The sequence below is a fragment of the Calliopsis andreniformis genome, chromosome 10 (assembly GCF_051401765.1).
Source record: "Calliopsis andreniformis isolate RMS-2024a chromosome 10, iyCalAndr_principal, whole genome shotgun sequence".
NCBI lineage: Eukaryota > Metazoa > Arthropoda > Insecta > Hymenoptera > Andrenidae > Calliopsis > Calliopsis andreniformis.
The window spans coordinates 6,929,699-6,956,418 of record NC_135071.1 but is presented as its reverse complement, the minus strand read 5'-3'; the positions used below and the strand labels follow the sequence as shown (position 1 = coordinate 6,956,418).

The 26,720-nt window shown below is 33.4% G+C and overlaps 1 protein-coding gene across 1 annotated transcript in view; it reads right to left on the bottom strand.

The window, feature by feature from the left end:
- The window catches only part of LOC143184520 (neurotrimin), a 275,768-nt gene that overhangs the window by 100,288 nt on the left and 148,760 nt on the right, over nucleotides 1-26,720 (bottom strand). The window contains exon 2 of the mRNA XM_076386814.1: nucleotides 26,105-26,202. Within this exon, the coding sequence (XP_076242929.1) occupies nucleotides 26,105-26,202 (98 nt within the window). The remainder of the gene's footprint in view (nucleotides 1-26,104; nucleotides 26,203-26,720) is intronic.

The following is a 26,720-nucleotide window of genomic DNA, read 5'->3' as shown; positions in this document are numbered from 1 at the left end:
AGTGACAGAAAATCACACTGGATGTTCGGTCTATTCGCATACTTAGTCAATGATAGTTATTAGAGTAACAACGTTACTTCAGTTACCATACGTGATAATTAAATTTGAAAATTGGGAAAACTAACATTTTGAAAATATCTATAAACATTTGCAAAGTTCGAAATTTGAAAATTTGGAGATTTAAAGATTTAATTCGCGAAGATGAAACAACTTAAACGTTTGAATAGTCAGAGCTTTAAGAGTTTACAAATTTTACAAATAATAAATTAATAAATTATAATATTTGAGTATTAGAATATTTGAAAATTGTTTAAGGTAAATCTGAAATTATTGAATCCAAAATATTTAAACAAATAGGGGATTGAGATTTAGGACCAAAATGTTGAAAGCACTTGGAATTGAAGATCACCGTTTTCTCGTTCATGATCATTAGAGTATTCAGGGTCCGGCTCCTGCTATTAGTACACTATAGGTTGGTTTTTGGAAAGAAGAGACCTGAGCTGGGAGCGGCTTATTTGCGACGTTGCCGCTTTCCCGGCTCATTTCTGATACTTCTCCCACGCGGTACATTTCCCTACTCTTTGCGTCTTTTAGCCAATATCCTTCGACAGCTGAGTGATGGAGTCTTCCCTCTTCTTTGTCTTTGTCGATTCTTAGTCCTAGTCTGTCTAAAAGAACCTGACCAATGCCACTGTCATAGTAACTCAATAGGGTACCGAATTTCATTTGGTAAAGCGGAAAATACACATCGTACAGAATCAATGGCGGACAGCTGAGTCAGTATATCTCAGTACGACGATGCATATAATTATGTCCTCTTATTCGACAGATATAAATGTATTATTAAGATTCCGATGTGAAACTTACTTCAATTGTACATAAAAGTCAAATGTCAATAATAACTATAAAAAGTTATTGGGTTACATTAACTTTATACATTAATGCAAATAAAAAATACATAAACAGCTAATAAAATGGAATAAAAAAATTAAATAAAAATAAGAGAATATCTCAGTTAATGACACGTTTTAGTCATTGCAGATACAAAGATGTTGTTCTCTAAAATCGTCATTTCCTCATAGGAGTTCCTTTACTTCTTTTTAATTCGTGCAGAATAATCCTGAAGTAGTAAAAGTATTATTGGTCCCCTTCCAAGACAAATAATACACCAGCAATAATATTGACACCTGGTCATAATAACACAATTCACACGGTGGATTGCCCTGCTACCTTTAACAATTTATTATGATATCAATTTTAGCAGTATTACTCTAGAGAGAAATTAATTTTCGTTTAAAAACAATAAAGAATGCAAGAGCCGCTTTCTTTCAATATAAAAGAGAAATAATTTCGAGTTATTGATACATATGATGCGAAATATGTAAAGGATTCTATTTTATCGGGACAGTGAGAGAGAGATACACTTCCTCTCAAAGATAGAATGAGACGTTCGATCTACTACGCAACGTGACAACATCGCACGACCTAGGTCGGCTGTGTTTAGGTCCCCACCAAACTACGATGATTGCTGCCACGCCTGAAGTCTCTTGTTTCAAAAATCAAAGTATAGTTAATATGTCTTACATTTGGATTAAAAGTAAATTGTGAATACGTAATTGCGGGAAAAATTTTACTTTTGCAATGCAGCCTTTGCATATTCAAGTTTTTGTTCGGTAAACACTTTATTGAAAATAAGTTAATGAAGATGGGAATGCCCAATGATAATATTATTGTTAATTTAAAAATTTCAGATCCAAAAACTGTAAATGTTCAACGAAAATCATAATACTAATTAAAAAATTTTTAATGTAATAGTCACTCACTAAAGCTTTACCAAAATCTGAGTCTTCGCATCAAAGCTAGGCATCGTTGTTCAATCAGGATCATCCTCTCTTTGTCACTACAGGTAATTGTATCTCGTTAAGTTCTCTCATAAATACATACGTCAAAGCAAGAGAAACGAGTAAAACGAGTATTATTTTATAGCAAGCTTTAATTCTAGAAAAAGTAAGGATCAAAAACCTCAAAAATCTTTGACATCTTCAAACCATTATAATATTGTGTATTGTATTGGTGTCGTTATGGCGTTGGGGTATTCTGCGTATAGTTATAATTTAAAGATAGAAATACATTGTTGCACCGAACAGATTATAATCTTAGAGATTTTCTGCCAGAGATATCGCCTTTCTGTAAATTTTTCGCCAGAAGCTTTACAGGAACTTTCTCCAAAAAAAGAAAAAATTAAAGGTGGCATATGGCTGATTACAAATACTTTGAACTAAACGTCTGTATCAAAATAATCATCAACCTTTAAGGTACGTTTTCACGTGAAGGTAAAAGTCATGATTTTTTTTTGTTATGACACTATACAACAATATAATAGCATTAAAGTTCACTGTCATATCCAGTTTTCACGACGACAAAGTCGTCACAGTTACTGTCATGACCGTAAGGATACGAATACATTACATTATACTGTCACGTCATATGAAATTCCGTTCCATGTTATAGCAAAGTTTCATATTATAGCATGAGGTATAAAACAAGAGAAAAACTCCAGCTGACATTATGGATTTGCTATAGAATGTAACGTGATTTCACGTGATATGACAGTAATGTGTTCGCATCCTTAAAGTCACGATTTACTGTCACGTGAAAACGAACCTTTATTGTTAGAAGTTAGAAATTCCAAAATTAGTGGTTAGAAATTAATTGCACATTACTGTAGAGTGTATAGAAACTTGACATAAAGGCTAATTATCTAGTGGCCCCAATGCTACCACGTTATGCGACAGTAATTAATTTGCACAATACTGCAGTAACGACAGATGAAAAATTGCAAACTTCATTACATCATTACTGTTGAATCGATATTTGGCGGGAGTCGAAGTGCTAATGCAACAATAATCCTAAATGCAATATATAATTACGCCTTGCGTGGCACGTTATTACAGATACAAGCTCTCACGCGCGCGCGCGACTCTTGCTCTAGGGCTATTCTCACTGGAGGCCGTTATCTTCTCTTGCTGTACGTGTTCGGCCACCAAGTAATGCGTCTCTCATATGTAAATCCCATTCTGATTAACATCCACGTGTCCCAACATAGAAAGCCCTTACATCACCGTTGTTGCCTCACCCTCTGCGCCTCTCTTAACTGCCGTGTCACCTTAATGGTACTCATACGTGAAACTTTGCTGTTCTTGGGTATGCCAATATTAATTTCGTTGGCTTCGCAGTGTTTGCATTTACATAGTGACATTTACATGAGACCCTTTCGGAAGTATTAGTAACTCAGACATAGTGACAGTCAGTACTTTGCACTGAAAAAGTGAAGCTGTGAAAACTTGAGTATTTACGATGTTGAAATTTTGGAGAATTAAAGACTTGGTTCTAGAACATTTAAATATTTGATTTGATTTAAATATTAGAATGCTTGGACGTGGAAGCTGTTAAACGTAATTTTTTAGATTGATAGGTTGAATTTTTAGTGGCTTCTCCAGTTACTTTAAATTTTAAATTAATATTTAATCGACGGTTGAAGCTTGAGCTTCATGTGTTTCGGAAAAAATCAAGGACATCTATATTTTGCAATTTTATATGCAGTATATAGTTTGTGTTAGTGTTTCTGCCAATATAGGCTAAAACTGAAAATGCATCCGAGGTGAAACTTGGGCCTTTCTAATCTGTTCAATCACTTACAAGGGAACTATTCAACGTGATAATTTCCGATTTTGATGAAAAATGATAGATTTGTAGAGTAGCTGAAAATATTCAACATGTATTTTTTTATGTTGCTTCATATCCACGTTAAGAGGGTGAAAACTGTCTCCAAAGATGGAGATAAAAACGATATTTCGTCTAATATTTCAGAAACCATTGGACGTAGAAGAAAACTTTACGTTAGTGCATTATGTACTTCTGAATATTTTCGAAAGTATCAATTTGTTTAAAAAATATTCTGGAAAAGACATTTTTTTAATCATTTTTAGAGTAAAATGTTAATCAAGTTTTTTATAAATTTATATGTGGATACTATAAGCCAAAACACAAAATACGGATATTTTGGAATTTTTAATCTTTACTTTGTAACGAAAATAATTTAGCCCATAGTTTACGTTTCATATTAAATCGTCCCGGAGCAAATAATTGCAAGAAGAGTTTTTAAATAAATAGATATTTTCAAAAGCTGTTTACACAGATAGATTCGACATTCATAAATACATAATCGACTAATTTAACTAATTTAAAGCTTTTTTCTATATCCAATGGTTTTCAAGATATTAAGCCAAATATTGTTTTCACCTTCAACTTTGAGGGCGGTTTCCATTCCCTTAACAGGGATGTAAACCGATGTAAATAAATAAGCGTCGAATATTTTCGGCTGCTCTACAAACTTGCTAAGCTTCATAAAATCAGAAATTATCACTTCAGATGGTTCTCTTGTTAGGTCGGGAATTCTTTTCATCTCTGTACATATAGTAAGTACAGTTTGTTCGGAATAAATAAAACTACTTTACTTTTAGAATACAAAAAACTCTATCAATGCTGCTCCTGTGTGCAGTACTATCGATTAATTACGTTGCTCGAGTTTGTGAATTAATTAATTGCTTAAAGCAGAACAAATCTCCTGTTCATCTCATCCATCTCACTCCTCTTCCTCTAAGAGACTATTATAATGTCGATTTTAACTCATTCACACTGAAAGATACTTCATTTTCTGACAAAACTATGTTTCAACGAGTTTGCAATCCTACTAGATAAGCAAAATGTACGTGCATGTGTGCGCGCGTATGCGTGTCAAGAAATAGACAGATCATGAGTAAATCACGTTTTTTCATAGATAATGTTTAATTTGTATGCTTCTTTCTAATACTGGAATTATCTCGGTTATGAAAAGAGAAGATCGAAATTGCAATTTTATCTGAATATTATTTGTTACGTTTACCTATTAAACGTTCATCACACGGAGTTTGAAAAATTTAACTGCATTGGTTATAGATATGCTTTCCTGATGATGTCTACAACTTGGTCGACATATATTGCTACTCTCATTTGTTGCTTAAAAATATATATTTTCGTATCAAAGGGTTTAGTTTGTTAATAAACAGTAATAATGATCTGAATCTTATCTTAGAAAAGTTAAGTTAGGACACAAGAGGAGCCAATTCTGATTATACTTACACGAGAACGGAGCGACGAGAAATTTTAGTATTAGAAAGCTTAATCCAATTTCCAGCGGATATTTGACATGCATTTACCTTCTGACGTGAATTGGACGTTCAATATACAAGTTAGCTAGTGACTGGCGTAATTTCTGAATATTATCGTTTGAAATATTAGTTGTCCTCTTGTCTTTTATAAGGTAGAAATTAAATTTTGGATACAAACTGATTACGCTTGTTTAACTTGCTTAAATTGTATTCTAAGCTGAAAAACACTTTGCGTTTTAGTATAAATGTGTTGCTAGTAACATAACCTATAACTTCTAAATAGAAATTAATGTATGATTGAGCCTTCACGTTCCCGCAAGGCAGGCGATTAGTTAAATTAAAATAAAGTATGTTTATATAATGTGTACATCCTACCTATACAACGAAAAATAAATCAATATATTACATACAAGATGTCCCAGAATTAGTGATATAAGTAGTAAGGCAATAATTCTACATGAAAAATCAAGTCGAATCTATACCATACAGTATTATTATATGATGTTTCATTTTTGAAAAAATTGACTTTGAATTTTAGCCAAAGGTGAGAATACTAAAGTACAGCTTAAGATATTTGAGAGGTAAACAGGGAAAATAGAACGTTTTTAGCTCACAGTAGTGGAAGTCAATGGATCGACCGTCAGTGTTCGCCTTATTCAGTGTACCACTCTGTTACGGATTATCCTGTATTATATTATAAATGATCCAACTTTAAAACAATGTCAAATACTTCTTAATGTGTAAGTAATATTTGCTTTTTTCTGTTAAATATTTAACAATTAGGTTTAATGGGTATTTGTATGCTATGCCAACTAGCTCGAAGTATCACTTGTTAATAATTAAGATCTAAATTTAACAAACATTTAGTCAATACAACACCGGACTTGTATAAAATTTTGGAAAGACTAAGCTCTTTACGTTTCGACGGTTTGAATTATTCTAACATTCTGTCTAAACGCAAGTAACAAAGGAAAACTACGAATTGGACGCGTGCTGTTTGGGCGGAGTTGCGATCAGACTATAGACACGGGTTAGTATTAAAAATATGTAAACTGTTAGGATATTCTCCTTAGCCGTTTTTATAAATAAGTGACTTTAAATATTTACTCATTAGTTGAAGTATCAGGGAAACTAAGGTTCAAACATGAAACAGTGTACAGTACTCTTGGGATATAAATTCGTGAGATCTCCCGGGATAAACGCTCATCGCTATCCTTACCACAGGAGGAATGGGGAATCCCTCGGAATTAATGAAGTCTGAAATGTGACATGATTCGGCTCGAATGATGCTCCTTTGTAAAAAGCCGAAAACTGGTATTTAAAAGAATAAGGAGGTATTTAAAGACCAAAACTAAAAATGAAAAGTTAAAGTTTTTAATTTTTGGTTCGAATAGTTTTCAAGTGAGTATTTTAACAACTTACGTATGCTTTCATTATTGATTCTAATAAAACACAAAAGACAGTTTTCTGATCACGCAAGTAACTAATATATTAATAAACCGACGCTAAACGTATCCGGACCAGGGCCCGAGCCACGAGTCTATGCCATGAGAAAGAGTGAAAGTGAATAAGAAAGAAAGAATAAGCCGATGCTAAATGTAGGTGGTCGAAGTCCCGAACAAAGTACCTATACTGTGAGAAAAAGTCAGAGCAAATGAGAAAAAAAGAATAAACCAATGCTAAACACACGCGTTCCAAGACCCGATCTCCAGCTTGTACTATAAGAAAAAGTGAGAAAGGCTCAGAGAGAGTGAGCAGGTACGAATTAAGGAATTAAGCGATGCTAAACAACGTAGCCCCAATCCCTCTCACTCTTTCTTATGGCACAGAGTCGTCGTTCGGGTCTCGGACTGCGTGCATGTAGTATGGATTTATTGTTTCTCGCTCATCCTCATCATTTTTAAAAACTATCCTTACCTTCGATCATCGAGAGTTGACGTTATTGTCTAAACAAACTATCGATTTGAAGTCAAATGAGGTGCAAACTTAGCATCCCATTGGGGATAAACGCTCGCGACCGGTTCCAAGCAGCAGCAAGCCTATATGTATTCAGGGAGTACTGTAGCCGAGACTGTAAGGCAAAACTGTTTTCTAATTTCTCTGTTTAAACTCATTTTTTTGTTTTTCTTTCTCTTTACTGATTGATGCATAGATAAATATAAATGTGTAAGATTCATGAAACATAAAATACGAAGCATAATATTTAATGAAATTTATGTTTCTTATTAGTTAGTTTTTATTAGTGTTTATTAATAATAGATGGGATGAAACCATATTGTGTGCAGAGTGTAACAAAGTTAATGGCCGTGGTTTTTAAGGGTGAATCTACACCTCTGGATCGGTGGACATTTGCAAAAAAACCCGTCCGCAAAATTGTTTATAATATTGAAAATTAATATTAATTTTTTCTATTACGTAATCGTATTCAGATCATTTAGTAGAGAAAATGCTTGAAAGGACCCATATGTCGTAATGAACTGTTTAGTCAGAAAAAGTTGTTAAAAATTTGGTATTCGTTTGCCTGTGTAAAGTCACACATAGGAGTATGAGCCTACCCACTACTCTGGTATGCGACAATGTCTACCCTGAACTTGAGGTTTAGGAACAGAAGGCCTAGCAACGTGCATTGATCTAATAGGTCCAATTTGAGTACGTTTCTTTCTTCCCAATATTTTCAATACAATATGGCAAAATTAACAATCCTGAACTATAGAATAATGTATAATGATAATATATTTACTTACCAATTCGATATTTAAACCTTTTATCTCGTTGTTTTATCTTATTTTTCGGGACACGTTCCATTCAGTACTAATTTAGTCTTAATTGTTACAAATTTATTAATAATGAAAATACTCTAAATATTTAATGGATTTCGTTAAATATTGTGTTCAGTATTTTATATTTAATAAATCTTATATATGTATCCATGCATCGATAAATAAAGAGAAAGAGAAAACCTAAAGATGATTTTGAAAAGAGAAATAAAAAACAATTGCTCTCTATGGAAGGAGATTCGATTTGAACCCACGACTTTTAGCATTACTAAACTCGGGCCTTGTACACCTAGCTATACCCCTTACTCTTTGAATTTTCGTTTCCCTGTTACTTCAACTAATGAGTAAATGTTTAAAGTCACTTTTTACGAAAATAATTGACGAGATACTCCTAGTATTTTGCATATTTTTAATACCCACCTGTGTCTATATTCTGACCGCAACCCCAACCAAACCGCGCGCGTCCAGTTCGTAGTTTCGTAAAAAACTGTAGATTTTCCATGTAACTTCTTGTTGGCCGTTCCTATTCAGGAAAATAACGTATTCTTGATGTATCTACATATCTTCCTATTTTACCTGTTTCTTTCTCACATGCTTTTTTAAGGAAAGGGTGCACGATGATCAAGAAAAAGTACTGTGGACAGATATCTGACAATCCTGTGGTACTGCCTCGGGGCCTGGACTTTGTTTTATGAACCGATTATCATAAATAGTGCAGACTCTTTGGAAATTCTCAGATTTATGACGCCTCTCATTCATGACGAAAGTGTTGAGTGAAAATCCGTAGAAAACGCAAAAGACGTATCCACTAACGTAACTGTCACTAGTAGAGCTATTGCGAGAAATGAGTGGCGTGTACCAAACAACAGCATGTTTAACAATATTACAATATTAAAATACCGATTGCTACCTGGTTAACATAATCATTACATAATTAATCATTAATCCAATTAAATTTATTTTACTTTTACACTGCACAGTTTACCCGAAAAAAAGCCCGGTTAGCAATTATCGTAACGTCGAGGCGTGGCAATTCAAGGCATATTCTAAATAATGCATTCTACCACGTTCGAGGATTCTTTTACGAATGTGGCTCATATTTTTCTGAATGAATTTCGTTTGTCAGGAAAGAAATGCGTTTCCTATTTCAAACAGGCTGTGAACGAGGTTACCTCAGTCCAGCTGAGTAGAGAATAGAATAGTGCGGAAACGTGTGAGCGAATAGACTTATACTTTAAAGCGTCGCAAATCTCTTGCAGATTTTCACCTCGACGCATTCGTACTGCAAGAAAGATCTTAGCGACAATGAATTTGATGCTATTGATATCTACCAGCCACATGAGTTCCGAGGCAGCATCATAATTATTGGTGAATATACATATATAAAATCTCCTTTTTTTCAGTAAGCTGATAAAAATTCACTCATGTGATGCAAATTTGCTGCCATCTGACTGAGTAAGTAAATTCAATGTATGTAAGCTTCACAGTTTCTTCGAAACTGAAGCCGACCGCCAATTATTTCAAAGGAAAAAGTTGTTCAAAATATCGTTCTGTACAATATATTTCAAAATTATTGAAATCGATGAGGACCCAGTTAATCTGCAACTTGACCATAATAATAATATTAGTAAAACCATATTTGCAGTTAAAAATTGTGGATAAAACAGTGTTTTTAACTTTCTAAGTTATTCATTTTTCAAGGTTTTGAAATTCATCAATTATTTGTTATGAATTTTGTCCAAAATAATCTCTGACTCCAGTCATTTTGGAAAAACTATAAAAAATTTTTTGTTACAGATTTTGAGAATCTAAACCAATATCAATTGTTTCAAATGTTAGTTTGTAAACGTAGTACATGCACATGGGTCTTTTTTACAGGATGAGTGCTCACAGTGCAAAGAAAGTTATAAAAATTGACTTACTTTTGCAAGTTGCGAGTTTATGAAAAATGATAGGAAAGCCGTGTTGATATTAGTAGATATTACTGTATTGTACCTGATATAATCACTGATGCATATTAAACAAATTTCATTTAAAGAAACAGATGCAAGAAAATTCACGTTTGTTGATGACAAAATTGGCTTTTATATTAATTACCGTCGCAAATCGCTATTATATAGTAACTTTTACAGTGTGCATACATGCATATAAAGCAGTGCGTTAATTTTTTATGGAGCTCAGCAGTCACATTAAGAGGGTAGATCCGAATATGTCAGGGCAGCGACATTACCGACAAAATTAAGCAAGAACATAGGTTTACGGTAATTGACTTTTCGTCCTTATATGAGAAGATTTTGAGCTGGAAAGGGGTTCATTTGAAAAAAAAGTATGCGATATAACGCATAACAACAAAGTTGATATTTTGTGACAAGATTATAAATTTTCGCTTGCGAGGCCCTAAAGCTACCTGCCGGTTCTGCTGCTGGATATCGACAGGAGAGGAATCCCAAACCATCCTTGGGCCTGGGGTCCTTAGCGTAAACATTCACTATTACTTATTGAAGTTTTCTAATTTTTATTAAATATACGGTAATCATACAGGCCAAATCTAAGGCCGAGTGATGATTACATATTTCCCTACACACGTAACGGTAGATACCTATTCCTACTATCCACACCACTCAGGTCTTCGCAACTTCTCTTATTTTAACGTATCTTAACAATGCTACTCATAAGCATTTTCATGTATACAGCTTGCACCAACAATAATTCATTCGCACGCGCAACAAGACACCAAAGTAACAAGGAGAATAAGAAAAACACGAGCATCTTCCGTGCAAAGTGTTCTCGGGCTGCAAGGACATTTAATGATAACATGGGGCGAAACCGGAAATGCAGGAGTGCGACAGGAAGCGTCTTCCTTCGTGAATCGCTCTCCACAATACCTAAACTTAAACATACTTAATTTACTTATTTAAGTATATATCTGCCAGCTTACTTTGAAAAGCGTTATGTTTGTTTTAACTCTTTCTCCAACAAATTGCCTCACTTCCCCTTTTACTCTTTTACCATCGTCTGACAGTCCTCTAACCTGGAGACAGTTAGAGGAATTCGAATCTTTGCTTTGCATTCGTTTATTCGTTAACTGTGCTAATAGTGGCGTTTAAATAAATTTGAATTTATTTAAATAGAAATTGTACCATGTTCTTCTATTTTTGCAGCTGGTATTTAAATCGAACGAACCTCTGGAATTGTATATATCTCGGGAATATGCAAGCACTTTGGGAGGAAAAAAATTTGGGCGAAAGGAGGAAGAATTTAGTTTGATAAAATATTTGAGTAAAAAGTGAACCTCGTGAGTAGAGAGATTTTAAAGTTGTAAAAGCAATGGTAGCCTTAGTTTCTGATTTTTCCTGATTCTTCTGTGATCCACTACAACCCTAAATTCTTTTTCTTTCAATCACCCTGCATTATCTTAAGAATTATATGACTAAAAATTGCAAATGTAACAACAATTCTATTATAAATTCTTATCCTTACTCTGTTAAACGAGACCCTATTTTTTCATGTCTATTCTCATCTAAATTTCCTGACTATTACCTTTGTTTCTTTTCTTAAATATCGAACATTTACTTGAATCTAAGAAATTGACACGTACATATGTAATTTAAATGAACTTATTTTTATTCTGATTATGTAACTTTCTCTGGCATTAAATCTAAGTGTAAGTTTTTAAACTTCAATATTTATAATGTTGAATTGACCGTTTCACAAAATACAAAATCATTTTAGTTCGGTTGCATCCCTGCACCAAAATGTTCATATTTTTAACGCTCGTATAGCTCCGAACTTACAATTTTATTAGCTCTTAAAAGCTATATTCTTGAAAAAAATGCATTTAATGAACTCAAAAAATACTAGAGTTATTCCGGAAGTCATGGTAATTTAAAATCCAAAATGCATTACGTTACAAGTTAGGTTCTCAACACTTCAAGAACGTGTGTTTGACACCATTTTGATGTTTTAGAAAACAATAGTAAGCACATAAACCATAAAACACTTTGTATTTATAAGCGTTCGTAGTTGCACATAGGTATTCGTTTTATAGCTTTAAAACCATTTTTATCTCGTTTTTAGAATTAATCAGTTCCCTCTTAATTCCTCCATTTTTCTACGTCAAGCGGTGCGTGTGTAATAGGTCACGGTACTAAAAAAAAATGTTTGTCGCGTGATGAAGAAACTTTAATACGTCGAAGTTTGCACCGTCACGGTGAAAAGTATTTGTCGCACTGCAAAATCCATTTGAAATCGTTTCGAGCTGGAATGCTCCGGAAATGACTTCATGGACGCTTAACTAAACCCGAGAGAGTTTGCAAGCGTATCAAATCTCCACCCATCAAAGAACATATCAAACTCGCACATGCTAATTTTGACTTTTGTAAATTTAAAAAGTGGTAAAAATGATTAGACACATATGTTTTTTATTTACCATAATAAAGCAGTAATTTAATCGTCCATTTTAAAGGAATGAAAACTGCTCCAAAGTCGGGGGTTGAAAATACGTATGTATTTTTGAATATCTTCAGAAGTATTAGACGTAGGAACAATTTTTATTCTACACTGTTTTCTTTTCAAACGGTAAATTTGTATTAATCAACTTCGAAACAAATTTTTTTGTTTAAACAACGTACTAAAAATTAACATTGTTTGGTCAATTTTCTGCAAAATATTAAGCAATTTTTATGTAACTATGCATATGTGTAAACTAGTGACTTCCATTAATATTACGATACTAGTGAATTTCTAAGCTTCAATTTTTAACTTTTATATCTTCAACAAATAGGTATAAAACAAGCAGCTAATATGTACTATATCACACTATGCATAACTTATAGATAGCAAAAATGAAAAAAGTTGTTGGTTTACTACACACAGTTATTGAAATTTTAAAAGAAAAGTTAAGAAAGGGTGATCTTTAATGTTACAGAATTATTCGAGCACTTTGCAAATTGAAGCCATGAAACTAATACACCGGTCTTTTTACAAAAACTTAAAATTTGATTAAGCAGTATTTTTATTCAATAATAGGTTTTACGTGCCTCATAAATAATCAACATTAATTCGTATTTTGTCTTTTATGTGTGTATGTTATTGTTATGTGGTACAATACATATTTTTCTTACTTGTATCCAGAGTCGCGGCAGCGTCTCGTGCTAAGTAGTGAAGCAGTGTATCTTTTCTGCGACCAAAACAACTACAAACTTTGATAGCGATTTATTCTTTTGACACAGTATATAATGGATTTTAACGATTGCCACATTATTAAGTATATCGTGCACGTAATTTGAGCCCTCACACATGTACATTGGAACAGGAAGAGCTGAGAGATTAAGATATTAGTTTTACGTACAGAAGTAATTTAAAACATGCTCAGTTTCGTCCAACGGCGATATTTTTTTCTGGTTTTCACATTTTTACCGCTAGGTGGTTTCCTGGATTTTATATTTTTGCCGCTAGACGGCTTCCGCTACGCAGCTAGGAAATTGTAAAAATTCAAGTTTTGGATGAAAAGGTTAATAATAGAAGCTTATAATATATTTTATATATATATATATATATAAAATAAATAAAATTAATATAAAAAATAATAGAAGCAATAAATAATAAAATCGAGCACTCTTGTAACAACATGTCCTAACACGGCGGAAGTTGTTACACAATAAAGAGTGAGTTAATACAATTTTAAATTTTATGGGAGAGGTTGCTCATGAGTAAGTAGGTATTAATGATAATCGTTTCAAGAATTAATAAGTATAACATCAAAGCTGTACCTACTATGACATTCCAAACAGTTTTGAAAAAACGTACAAAATTATTAGTCCTATACTTAATCCTAGCGAATCTATTTATAAAGCACATTATATTTGTCTCCTAAGGTAAAAGAATTCTACATGGATGCATGCAGATGACTGTAACTTTCGTCAGACGCGTCGGCCGCGAGGTGCCAAACACGCTTATAGATTTATTATAGAAAATATCAATAGCAAAAATAAGTGAAACCCCCCAAAACATATTTAAAATGTAAAAACACCAAATCAGTTGAATTCCATTTGAACTCTGATTCTCACAAAAATTTCCAATAAAATTAATATAACAAATGACTTCCGCAAAAAGTAATTCACCAAAAAAAGCATCTAAGAGATATTAATTCCACAGAAAATCTCCAAAAAAATTAATCCCTCAAAAAAAGCATCGAAAAGATATTAAATAACCCCCAAAAAGCAGCCAAAAGATATTAATAAACCTCTCAAAAGTACCTTTAAAAAATATAAATCCAAAAAAATGAAAACCGAAAAATATTAAACTTTAAAAAAATATAATTAAAAACCACCCCAAAGAATGTTTATTATCTTTTGATTAGGAAAAAGTACTGAAATTAAAAGTAGTTGTCCAATTTATAAGCGTGCTCTAAATCTCGGTAATTACAAAACCATTACTAAACTTAATATCTTAAATCAGACGTATTTGCCCTACTTATACAGTGTGCTGCACAATACGTTAATGGGAAAATCGCGATAAAATATTAATATTTTAAAAGTAAAAAAGCAAATACATGTGAAAACCAGAAAAATTAAACCTTAAATCGGACACTATGTCATAGGACATTTTATGATCCATTGGGGTATCCTACTACCCCTTAAAATATTGAAACATATACATGTTATACCCTGTATATGTCAAATATGTATCATAATACCAGAATGTGAATCTATGCAAAATATACTGAAAATATGATATAATAATTTTAGTCTTTAAACGTGATAATTAAGAATTATAATTTAAGTTCCGATATAAATTACAAATATTTTCTCAACATTATCAAGAGATGATTGGTAACATTTATCGTTTAAGGTTAATTTATAAGCAGAAAATAGGCGTTAAGCATTTCAAGATGTGATTAAAGTGAATTTGTTTTAGTAGCGTTCGCAAATTTCTTTAAGTTCATCAACAATTCCATCTTGCAAAATGTCACTAATTTTTAATACTGTTTGAAGGTCTGAATTTCTTTCAAACTACAATACATCCTATTTGGACAGTAAGTTTCAGAAATTCTTCTACAATTCTTTTCACTCTCCATGATTATACATATGCACAGTTTTACCGATTCAATTAAAGATATTCCAACAGTTTTTAGCTTGTTTTTATATTGACTAGCAATGTTTCAATATGAGTTTTGGTAAACATTATATATTTAAGTTATCGATTTATTTTAAAGAACATCTTATCCTGCTCTAATTGCCAATGCATAAATCACATGGAATAATTTGACTAAATTTTTAATATCTTCCAAATGTCTGACATAAAATATTGCTGCTTCTTGTTATGTTTCCCAGCTCATCCAGTATTATGTACGGTGAATAGATTCTGTTCCTCTCCCAAACATTCGAGCCTCTGCCTGTTAAAAGAAAACGCCCTAGTACTTTCGCTTCTTTCGTTTATCTTAATGGGAGCGCAACTCCGAGCAGCTGGGTAGCAACCACAACGCTGTTCCAGCCGTGAGTATTCCAACAAATTCCCACTCATTTTTCGGCCTATATAAACCTTGAGATTTTAGCTCTAATAGGTTTAGAACAGTACCGTCATGTTAACAATCAAGTTCGTCAGAGTTGGTTCAGTTAGATCGAGCTGAAGTTTTCTTTCGAGTCTACAATTTATCCTCATAGAATCCGCGATTCGACATCAGTTCTATCGGGCGATTTCTAAGACCACTCCATAAGTCCCCGCATCGTCAATGCGTTGACATCGAGCATTAAAATCATACACTTTACGTAACAACACTACACTATGCACCTGCACGTAAAGAGTAATTTTAGAATATACTGAAGTATTCATTGCAATTTGACTAGATTGCTTTTAAACCTATAATTACCACAAACGATCCCATTCGAAGTTGACAGATCCCCAACGATACAGCTTAGCCGCTGGAGTTGTATCAATTAATAATTAATAACTTATGAGGTTTACTAACGTTTCCTGCGTCTCTCTGATTCCACATCAGATTCGTCCGTATCCTATAGCTATCTATAACACCAGGTACATCTGTACATAATCTAACTTCCTTACAGCACCATGATTTTACATCAGGTTCGTCTGTTGGAACTTGCCATCCTCCTCAACACCACCTCAATTTATTTTGAGTTCGTCTGTGAAACTGATCCTAGTGACTCTCTGATTTCGCATCAGGTGCGTTCACGAAACTCACAGTCCTGCGGCTCACTGATCACAGATCAGTTTCACCCGCAAGCACATCTATCCTCAGAGGCTCCCTGATTTTAATTCAGGTACATCCTCGTTTACAATAATCCCAACGGCTCACTGATTTCGCATCAATTTCGTCCGTTGTACCGACTAACACTTGAATCACTATACTGTTTAGAAATGTATGTATCTATCCTTATCGGTCTTTCGCATTGCTCGCGTACCGTATCGTAACACCAGATTGGTTCAAGTGGTAATGGAATATTTTCAAACATTCTCCTAACACTAAGCAGTGTTTTTAGCTGTAAGTATTTATTTTATGAAAGATAGTAAATTATTTACTAGTGGAAAATGTTGATATACTTATTGAGCACGTCACTGCGTGTAATCAATGAATTATTATATGCATATTAGATGTATCATATTTGAATAAAACGCTTTTAAATGTTTTCCAGTTTATACGATGCTTCCCCAGTAAATACAATTATGTCCATGTTGTATAGATGTTACAAATTCGAAAGTCACATGTTCTGAAATATGAGTGTAAAGTATGCGTTACATGTCTCTCACAATTTTCCATTCGTTTATAGAATAGTATTACGTAACGTCATTATATCACACTTACGTAACGTAGTAACATTGTTACTTTACTTTTTATTTCTTTGGATTTAGGAATTATTAATTAAAAACAATCAAATTCATCAAACATGGATAATTTTGTTTATTACATACATATATATTACATATGAGACATATAAAATCAAAACAGATCCTAAAAATACATACGATACCTGTTGCCACCAATTCTGTCTATGAAAAGTGAGCTGCAAAGAAAAAACAGAATGCATTTGAGGAATGTATTCTCAAAGAGACCCTTGCACAATAAAATATAATGAAATTAAGTTATCCACTACTAGTATATTGCTCAATTCGCTAATACTGTGTTATTGTGCAAGAAATCTCTGATAATACCACTTTTTAAGAAAGAGGTATGTAATTCCTGTTAAGAATTATAAATTTTTTTCACTTACGAATTAATTTTTTACTGTTTTGTTTTCAATTGTTCCTCAAACATTACACGGCTTTCCATATTCAATAATGGAAACACTTTTTTTCTTTGATAGCATCAATCGACTCTGCTGTCAGTTGCTTCCCATTAATTGGATTTAATAATTTAACGAGATTACCAATTTCTAGTTCCAGTTTTGTTAGTACTCTTAAAACTGTAAAATTTATACTGTAGATTATATGTATAATTAATAAGGTATTAACAAATTCAATTGGAATATTTACCTATATCTCGAAATGATTTTTCACCAGTTTTCTCAGATTTTTTTTGTATTTTCTCCTCTACTTGTCGAGAAGACTCTCTATAGAAATTGAATCTATCACTCTCCTTATTTCTTATGATCAATTATACTGTGGTAGAATTAATTTCAACAGTAGGCTCAGGGTCACTCAGCCCCTCACTCGCCTTTCTGGTGGTTTCCCCCACAGCGGCAGTTCCCCGTGCGCGCGGACGCACTTGCCGCGCGTGCGGAATATTCGTGAGCTCATTCCTCTGTCCCACCAGAGCCGCCTGTTGAAATTAATTCTACCATTACAAGGGAACCTGAACCCGAAAATTCCGATTTTAATGAAACTTAGTGTACAAGTAGAATATATGAGGATGTCATTTCATCAGTCCTATTAAGACGAAAGGACATAATTAATATATATTAATAAGTTGTATTTCTTATTATCGGAGAAATGTGTCTAACTGTAATAGAATTGCCGAAATATTTCATACTCACAATATTAAACATTTATTTTTAATTCGCGTACCAGTCTATACCCCTTACCTAAACTATTCAGTAACTGTACGATCAAAATTTGCTTTTCTGTTGCCTTAACATTGCCTGACCATTTTTTTAAAAAAATAATCTTTTTCTTAGGACTTTATGAAAGTCATGGACTTGCATAAACGGGTTATAAATTAAATATATCAGTACTTCTGCTTGCTTGTATTAATAGTTTAAGACTAAAAATCACGAGTTTATTTTTCCTTCCACATCATATTTACAGCTACGGCCAACTCAAAGCTTAAATGATTCTGCCCACATCGACACTCTCTATCTCTCTTTCTCTCTCTTATTTAATGGCTATCGTATGAGGAAGAGATAGATAGTTGTAAGCGCGACCAGATTCATCTGAGCTGCATGTAGTGCTCATACGATGTGGACTTTGACGAATATTCAAGTTAATAATTATGATTACGTCTGAGTTATTTTGCTGTGACATGTCACATGAGTTATATTTATCTTATGTTATTGTTCTGCCTCGCACATTTAAAAAGTTAGTGATTTGTTACATCTATGTTACCGACCATAGATGTTTAGCTGTGACATGTCACAAGAGTTATGTCATTTTTATGTCACACTTCTTTAACAAGAGTTACATAACTTGCGACTTCTGTGTTATGTAACATTGACTTTTTGTGTTTACTGGGTTTCCTGTGATCAACAATACTGTTCCTTCGTCACCATCTAATTATAATATACGTATTGCCCAATTTACAAATGGAGCAATATTTGCATAATTTGGTTGTTTAATTTCTTAGCTGAAAGTAAAAGAGGCATTGAAATTCAGTTTTCAGACATTTTTCCATGTATTGTCCGAAATTGTTTATCTCCTTTCATTTTGTGGGTTGCCGCATTATAGCAATCAGAAAAATAATTCTTATGTAGTGTTGAACCATAGTATTATCAGGTATAGTATACTTTATTACTTTGACATTTTTCGTCAAATCTCATTATCAAGATTTTGCCAAGATATTAATACTAATAGCCACCATCGGCTTATACTTATCCATATAAAAGTCGCCTTTTTTATTGTTATTATACACATATTTGCCCATCTTCTATTTGCAAAAATTTTCTTGTATTTAAATTCTGAGTCTATTGCGATTTCGTATCGTAACGAATTTCAACGTATATTGGGTACGACACAGTTTCTTCGTTAATCAAAAGATTTTTGATGTATTAAGTCAATCCACTTTTGCACTGCTATACGTCTATTGTCCTTTGTATTAGACATTTCGTATATTTTGTTTCAGTAATATGTTCTACCGTGAACAATTTTTCAATGTTTGACTACATCTATACTTAGCATGTATGAATTAATGAGCGAATTATTATAGGTTAACATAAAATATATGTGTATACATATGTTGTCACTTTTCTAAGGACAAGTAAAGGTAGGAATTATACATGACCACTTCATTAGTAAATTCAAGAAGATAGTGTTCAAAAGTCTATGAGGATTTATTTTATGAAAAGAAATTGCGATAAATATACAGTTTAGTCTCAAAAGTATCCGACCACCTTAAGTATTAAACGAATTTTATGGAAAATTATAGGTTTACAAGTAAAAAATTAAATCGGTATGTATTTTTAATGAATATTTGTTTGTTTATTTTACCATAATGTACAACAATTTTTAAATGAAATAGAATACCTAAGAAGAAAAAGAGCCTCGAGGAAAGTCTCATTATATCGGTAACGCTTAATGAGTTTGTTTCATGAACTGAAAACAGAATAGTATCAAAAATAAAACAGTGGCAAGTAATAGCAAACTCAAAAGTTTTGCCGAAAATACAGGGTGTTCCATAACACATGGGACCCACTTCGGGAGTTAATTGTATGCCTAAAAGCAATGAAAAAGAGTCATATAAACACATGTTCTACATATATGTTTTCGTTTATGAGATATAATGAATGTTCTGTTCTACCCAAATTCTCTACACCGTCACGTATACCGCATTTTTCGTTCTTGCTATTCTTCAAGTATTGTCTTCATTATTCCTTTCAACATGACGGAAAACCCACTCGTCAAATCTACCATTTCTATTAACTGATCTACCAGTGTTTGACGTTTGAACTTCTTCTGTAGAAGCAATCAGTCTCTCATAGACGTTCGTATATTCTTTGAAATGTTTTTTTGTTTGGTATACGTTGATTGGGAAAATATTTCGAGTATAGACATCTTGCTTCGCTGCACATAGCGACCTCAATACATCAAATGCATATCTGTTGTTTCTAAATTAGAGTAACGCTCCATTATTACTTCAAACACGAACTGATATAGAGAGTATTACGAAATTTGCTGAATCTTCAGTCACATGAAAGACGTCAAGTAAGTATTATTTTAAACAGTGAAATTTCTTGCTTACGAACTATTGCAGTCTGTGGAAAGAGAGGCCGAACAGAGAATTTGCTCTGTTTATAAAATTTATTATATCTCATAAACGAAGACAGACAGGTCATGTGTTTATATGACCTTTTTTCATTGTTTTTAGGCATACAATCAACTTAGGCATACAATCAAAATGGGTTCCACATGTTATGAAACACTCTGTGTAAGTGTTTACTTGCCAGTTTTATACAGGGTCCGAAAGTTACTTTTATGACTTTCATTTTATGTCACTTCTTTGAAATATTATTTGTATTCTTATTTAAAAACTTCAGGTGATCAGATATTTTTGGACTCACTGTATATACATATTCCTGTATATGGCATATGCAATATGTTTCTATACATATATATGTATATGTTCTTATAGAATAACATGCTAATCAAATGTAACATGCGAGTTGTACAACATAGAAAATACGTTTTTGAAATCCTCTAATGACGAAACCTTTATGTTTCATTTCTTTAACTATTTTTGTATATAAAATATGTATTTGCCTGGACATCTGCAACCTATAAATTAGATCCTATGTTAAGTTCTACGAAGTAATGGATGACACTGGCGTATGTTATGCTTGTAATTTATAACAGCTGTTGGTTGTTTCTTATATATTGGCTATCCTGTTATAAGAAAACATTCTAAGATTCTTAGTCTTTCAATAACGAACATTCGATTGTTTTAGTTAAAAATAATACCTGGAAAAGAGATAGGAATAAAAATGATAGGAATAAAACGATTTATTGAAAACGTTCGTATTGAGGGCACTATATCTGCAGATATGTGTGAAAGATGGTTTAAACGATTCCGAAGAGGAGATTTTGATATATCACGTACTCATTTGTCCCATACTTCTAACGCTGCGCGTATTACTCAAGGTACACAAGAAGTTGCATCCTCTTCTAGGGATCGCATGACACATACGTCAACGACCAATAAACGAGCTTGATGCCATATGTGCCCACACAAACGAAAGTGTACGCTCCGATAAATGTAAAAAAGCAATATACATAGAACATTACTTCATTGTATGTGAAACATGTACTGAAGCTATTATAAAAGTCTGAGCTTTTTTATTATCACCAAAATAATTAGTAAAATACATTTTGCCCCTCTCATTTTATTAATATTTTATCATAGTCTGAATTTGACACTCGAATAATACATTCAGTTGCGAGAATAAGGGTCAGAGAAGGGTTAATGGAACTATTTACCGGCAAATTCTATTTCACTTCTCCTGTAAAAGCTGGATTCCATATCTGCAGAATTTTGAAGGTTTAGATTCAAAGTATGCGTCCACTTAATTTTTCACTCTGACGAATTTTCGAAATGAGTGCTTTCCGGAACTGTGTTGCATCATTTGAAACAAATGCTAATTAGATGGCGTTGCATCTGGAGAATAGGCTAGGTGAGGGAGAACTTCCCACCTTAGTTTATAAATCAACAGAAAACACAAACTTGGTACCGATTCAAAATTGCACTTTCAGTTGTTACGCGCCGAGCGGGTTGATACGCCCGGACGCTAACATTCATAATATTTTGATTTCTAATGCACGGTAGATGGCATGAGAAGGATATTTTAGAAGTAAATAAAATTTGAAAAGTTATTTCGAGTAGTTAAAGGAATCGGTGGTGCTACAGTGCCATACGGGTCCTTGATCAAACGTATTCCAAATCTGAATAGGTTAAAGGCCGAAAGAAATTAAGAGAAAAGAATATAAAATATATAAGTTCAATTTATTGATATATTTAGTTAAAGGTCGAATAACATAATGTTCCAATAAGAAAGTATATAAAAATGAATATATAAAAATGTATAGATAGATAATACAATATATACAGGGTGTAACAAAAATGTCGCAGTTCCTTAAAAGGGGTGATTTAGGGGGTGATTTGAAACAACTTTTTCCTTATCGAAAATGTAAGATGAGGCTTCGTTAACGAGTTATTAACGAAAAACACCGGCCAATGAGAGCGCGAGTTTGCCGCCCGAGCGACCGCGGTAGCGTTGGGTACGCGCGCTAGATGCTACAGTTGTACTCCGAACAAGAAAGTCGTCATACATCGAAGAAAATAGCATTAGTATGAAAACTGAAAGCGACATAATAAATAACACCGAGTCCTTTTTTTGTTTATCACTTGAAGTGAATAATTACTTAAAATCGAGGAAAACTACGTGCAACGTAAAAATACGAATATGTAAATCTCTTATTCGCATAACGTATAAACGAAAAAGCAATACAACGAAAAATAAAGGAAGAAGAGAACAAACTTCACCTGTAGTTTGTAAACCTGTGTCACTGGGTCACTGTACCGATCCTGGTCATCGACTGTCGAAATGGTTTATGCTAGGGCACGCGTTTAGGTAATTTATGGCTTTATTGCTTTCGTTTCGAAGGAGACATGATCTCGGAGTGTCCGAACAAAGAAGGTCTGAGGTGCTTAAACTACGTGGGGGGTACAAGGAGCTTTTTTGGAAAAATTCTACCCTGCCATAAACCACTCCAGAGGTCGATGACCAGTATCGGTACAGTGACCCAGTGACACAAATTTACAAACTACAGATGAATTGCATTTAATTCATTAATGATTATTATTTTTTAAATCTAACGCAGACTACTTTCAACGTTTCTATCTTCAACGTTAATTCTCCAATTCTCCGTTCATTTCTTTTGTTGCATTGCTTTTTCGTTTATACGTTATGCAAATATTTTCACACTAATGCTATTTCCTTCGACGCATGTCGACTTTCTTGTTCGGAGTGCAACCGTAGCGCCCAGCGCGTACCCAACGCTACCGCAGTCGCTCGAACGGCAAACTCGCGCTCTCATTGGCCGGTGTTTTTCATTAATAACTCGTTAACGAAGCCTCATCTTACATTTTCGCTAAGGAAAAAGTTGTTTCAAATCACCCCCTGAATCACCCCTTTTAAGGAACTGCGACATTTTTGTTACACCCTGTATATATATATATATTGTATTATACAATATATATATATATATTGTATTATATATATATATATATACAGGGTGTAACAAAATATATATATATATATATATATAAGAACAGAAATAACTATTTTGGTACGTGCAAGCAGACATTCCTTCTTTCTTTTATTGTGGAATAATTCCGACTAGGGAGATTTCCACAGTCTTTAGACTATCTGAAATTATTGCCATTTGTTGCAAAATGATTGATCTTTAAATTTTCAGAACGAAAGAAGGAAACAATATTAATTTCAAAGACTCACCAATAGAATTTCTTTTCCTTTTAAAATCTCCTTAAGATAATTTCAACGTCCCGCTTTTAAATTTGTTATTGCCGGTAACCCTGTATAGAAGAAAGAATTAGACACGAACTCACACATACACACACTATGGATTTAATTGCTTAATTGGTTAACTATTACACATCGAATAATTTGAAAATAATATTTATGTATGATAAGAAAATTATGACAAAAGAACGAAAGGACAAAATACGAATTTACACGCACTTCCTAAGTCCTTTTTTCCCTACTTAAAGGTTTAAGAAATAGAAGAAAACTCTGTCTTTAGAAGATCGCGGATTTACGACACGCTCCTCGCGATTGTACGTCGACAAGTGTCGCGGCATCACGCTTTCGGAAGGATCCAGGATCAATCATTTCGATTATGGAAGGGTTATGTCGCTGCTTCATTAGCTAATGAGAGCGTGATTTTGGCACTACCGAGTCCGTGATTGGTCAAACTCTATGGTTAAAGAAGCTGAGTAATGTGTATGTGTGAATATTCCAATTCTCTCTTTCATATCATAATTTTCTCACGCAACGCACCACCCAACTCACGGCAATCTACCGTATACATCTGGTGTATCGCTTTACAATAACTAATTAGCCGAAAGAACTTTAGACATCGTCCGCAGAGATTCGAGGAAGCTGACCCTCAGTGTTCTAATGGGTGTTCTTAAATTTTGAATTTAAATACTAATTTGGCAAGGCTTCGGCTTTGGCAAGGTTGCCAAATTATTAATAACCAAAAACTATAAAAGTATGAACTTAACTAAGAGTGTCAAAATTCCGAATCCCATTTATACATATTTAACAAATGAAAAATTATATTTAGAACGGGTCACCGCGTATACAATATGATCTTTAATTTCATCCTACGCATTTGTGAGATAACGCGTAGGTGAGACTGTACGCTACGCAATGGGACCACGTTGATTTCAAGGAAGGAATGCGTTAAATTAACAAGTCGATCGCATTGCAGAAAGAGATATTTAATTTCATAAACTCAAAGGCCAGGATTACGCTCGATTAGGGAAGTTCCCAAAATGCATTGCGTTATCGAGATGCAATTCAACCGAGTTGTATATATAAAAAAGAAAGTTAATTTTTCTTTTATGTTCGGTACATAACACAGTCAAAATGTGAGGAACTTATTCTTCTTCTTTTTGTACTTTTCTTAATTGCTTTAACCGATTCCACATGACAAGTTTCCTTATACCAAGCTACTTTGCAAGCTTACTGGGCAATTGGGTTGGATTTTCTATCAATAGCAGTAATAAATTACCTGTTTTCATTTCTAACGGTCTTTCACTACGTTTTTGTTGCTTATATGACATGATGCAATGCATGGATGTACTAAAACTGACTTGATTTCTGTTTTCACTTCATCTTTTATTGTTGCTTTTCCTTCAAACTTTCTACACATTTGTCATGCATTCAAACATATCTCACATATATTCAAACTCCCTCCCAAGTATTAGATTGGGTTTTTTTTTTATCACTTATAGCTTGTTTGGCAAGAAGAGATGTAACACGTCTTATCCGTTTGAAAAAGAATTGTGATCGTATTAGTTTCATACAAACTTTAAGATAAAATCCGCAGAGCTTAATGAACAATCTAATAATACACACACACACAAATGCACTACTTATTACTTCAATTACTCGCCACTGTGTTGCCGAAGTTAATTGACCTTGAACGAGACCGCGAGCGCTCGCGTTTATCTCACAGTCAAAGGTATTTCAGGATTCCTAGTTTAGAACATGTCTGGGAATGCGTTTGCGACATTGGAGTCCACGTTAATCGGTGAAACTGGCAATTAAGTTTTCCGCTGGCGATATTAAACCTGAATGTGTTACCATATTTCATGAATAGTGTACTATAAAATTAAATTTCTTGACTAATGATGTTATCTTAATGGTTTTACACTTTGCTGGAGGCTTACAGGAGAATTTACACTATTTTTATATGCTCTTTAGAGTTATAGTTTCAATGAAACGGGCGGAAGGGAATTTTTTGTATTCAAACTCACGTGAGGATCACTTGAGGGACATATGAGGGTCCTGTGATTGTGTCCATTTTTATGTACCATTTTAAAATATACTGCTGATGGAGGCGAAGGAAGGGAATTTTTCGTGGTCACATCATGTGAGACTCACATGGCTGTTTTATATACTGTTTCAAGGTATGCCGCTTATAGAGATTTTTAAAGGGTTTTTTTACACTCACTGGCGCGCGAGAATCACGCGAGTGTCATGCGAGGGTCACTTTACAGTTATGCGACGGCTTCAATTCGACTTTACTCAAAATATTAAGTGATGAAACTTGAACTAAATACTTTCGTTTAAAAAAGGGTATGAATTACTTTCAAAACCTCGAGGAACATATAAACTCTGGGAAAAATTTTGTTGGAGAATTTACCTTGTATGTTGAAAGGTTTGCAACGACGCAAGTGAGCACGGCTTCTCTGCCCATCGGAACCGTGACGTTTGTTATCGGAACAGGGAAACTTGGGCCCTCTGAAACACAAGAGTGTGATTTTCGAAATAGGTCTGTCCAGTTTTGAACATTGCATGATGTACACTATAATAAAATCACTGAACTGTCGTTTGAAGGCAACAATGCACATTGGGCACCATTGGGCATTCAATAAAAAATTATGCAATATGTGATCGTGAAGAAACTACAATAATTATAATTATTGGATATTTTAGAAACTGTTACATAGATCGAATGAGGCGAAAACAATGCAAATTGAAATTGGTAGCACGTTAATATGAAAAAGGGGTAATGTATAAACGCATCAATTTTTCTATATTTATTATTACAATTAAGTGAAAATTATGTCAAGCAAGTGATTATAATTACTTTTTCTTTGTCAATCACATCAAAATTCTGTATATTATTAATAAATTGAATAAACTCAGTTTATAATGATTTATATTTGTAAAAAATTCCTTGTGCTATGTATATAAATTCGAATTAATTACTAGTACATTTTAACACTAAATAATTATGCTTTTGGTTCTTTTGTTAA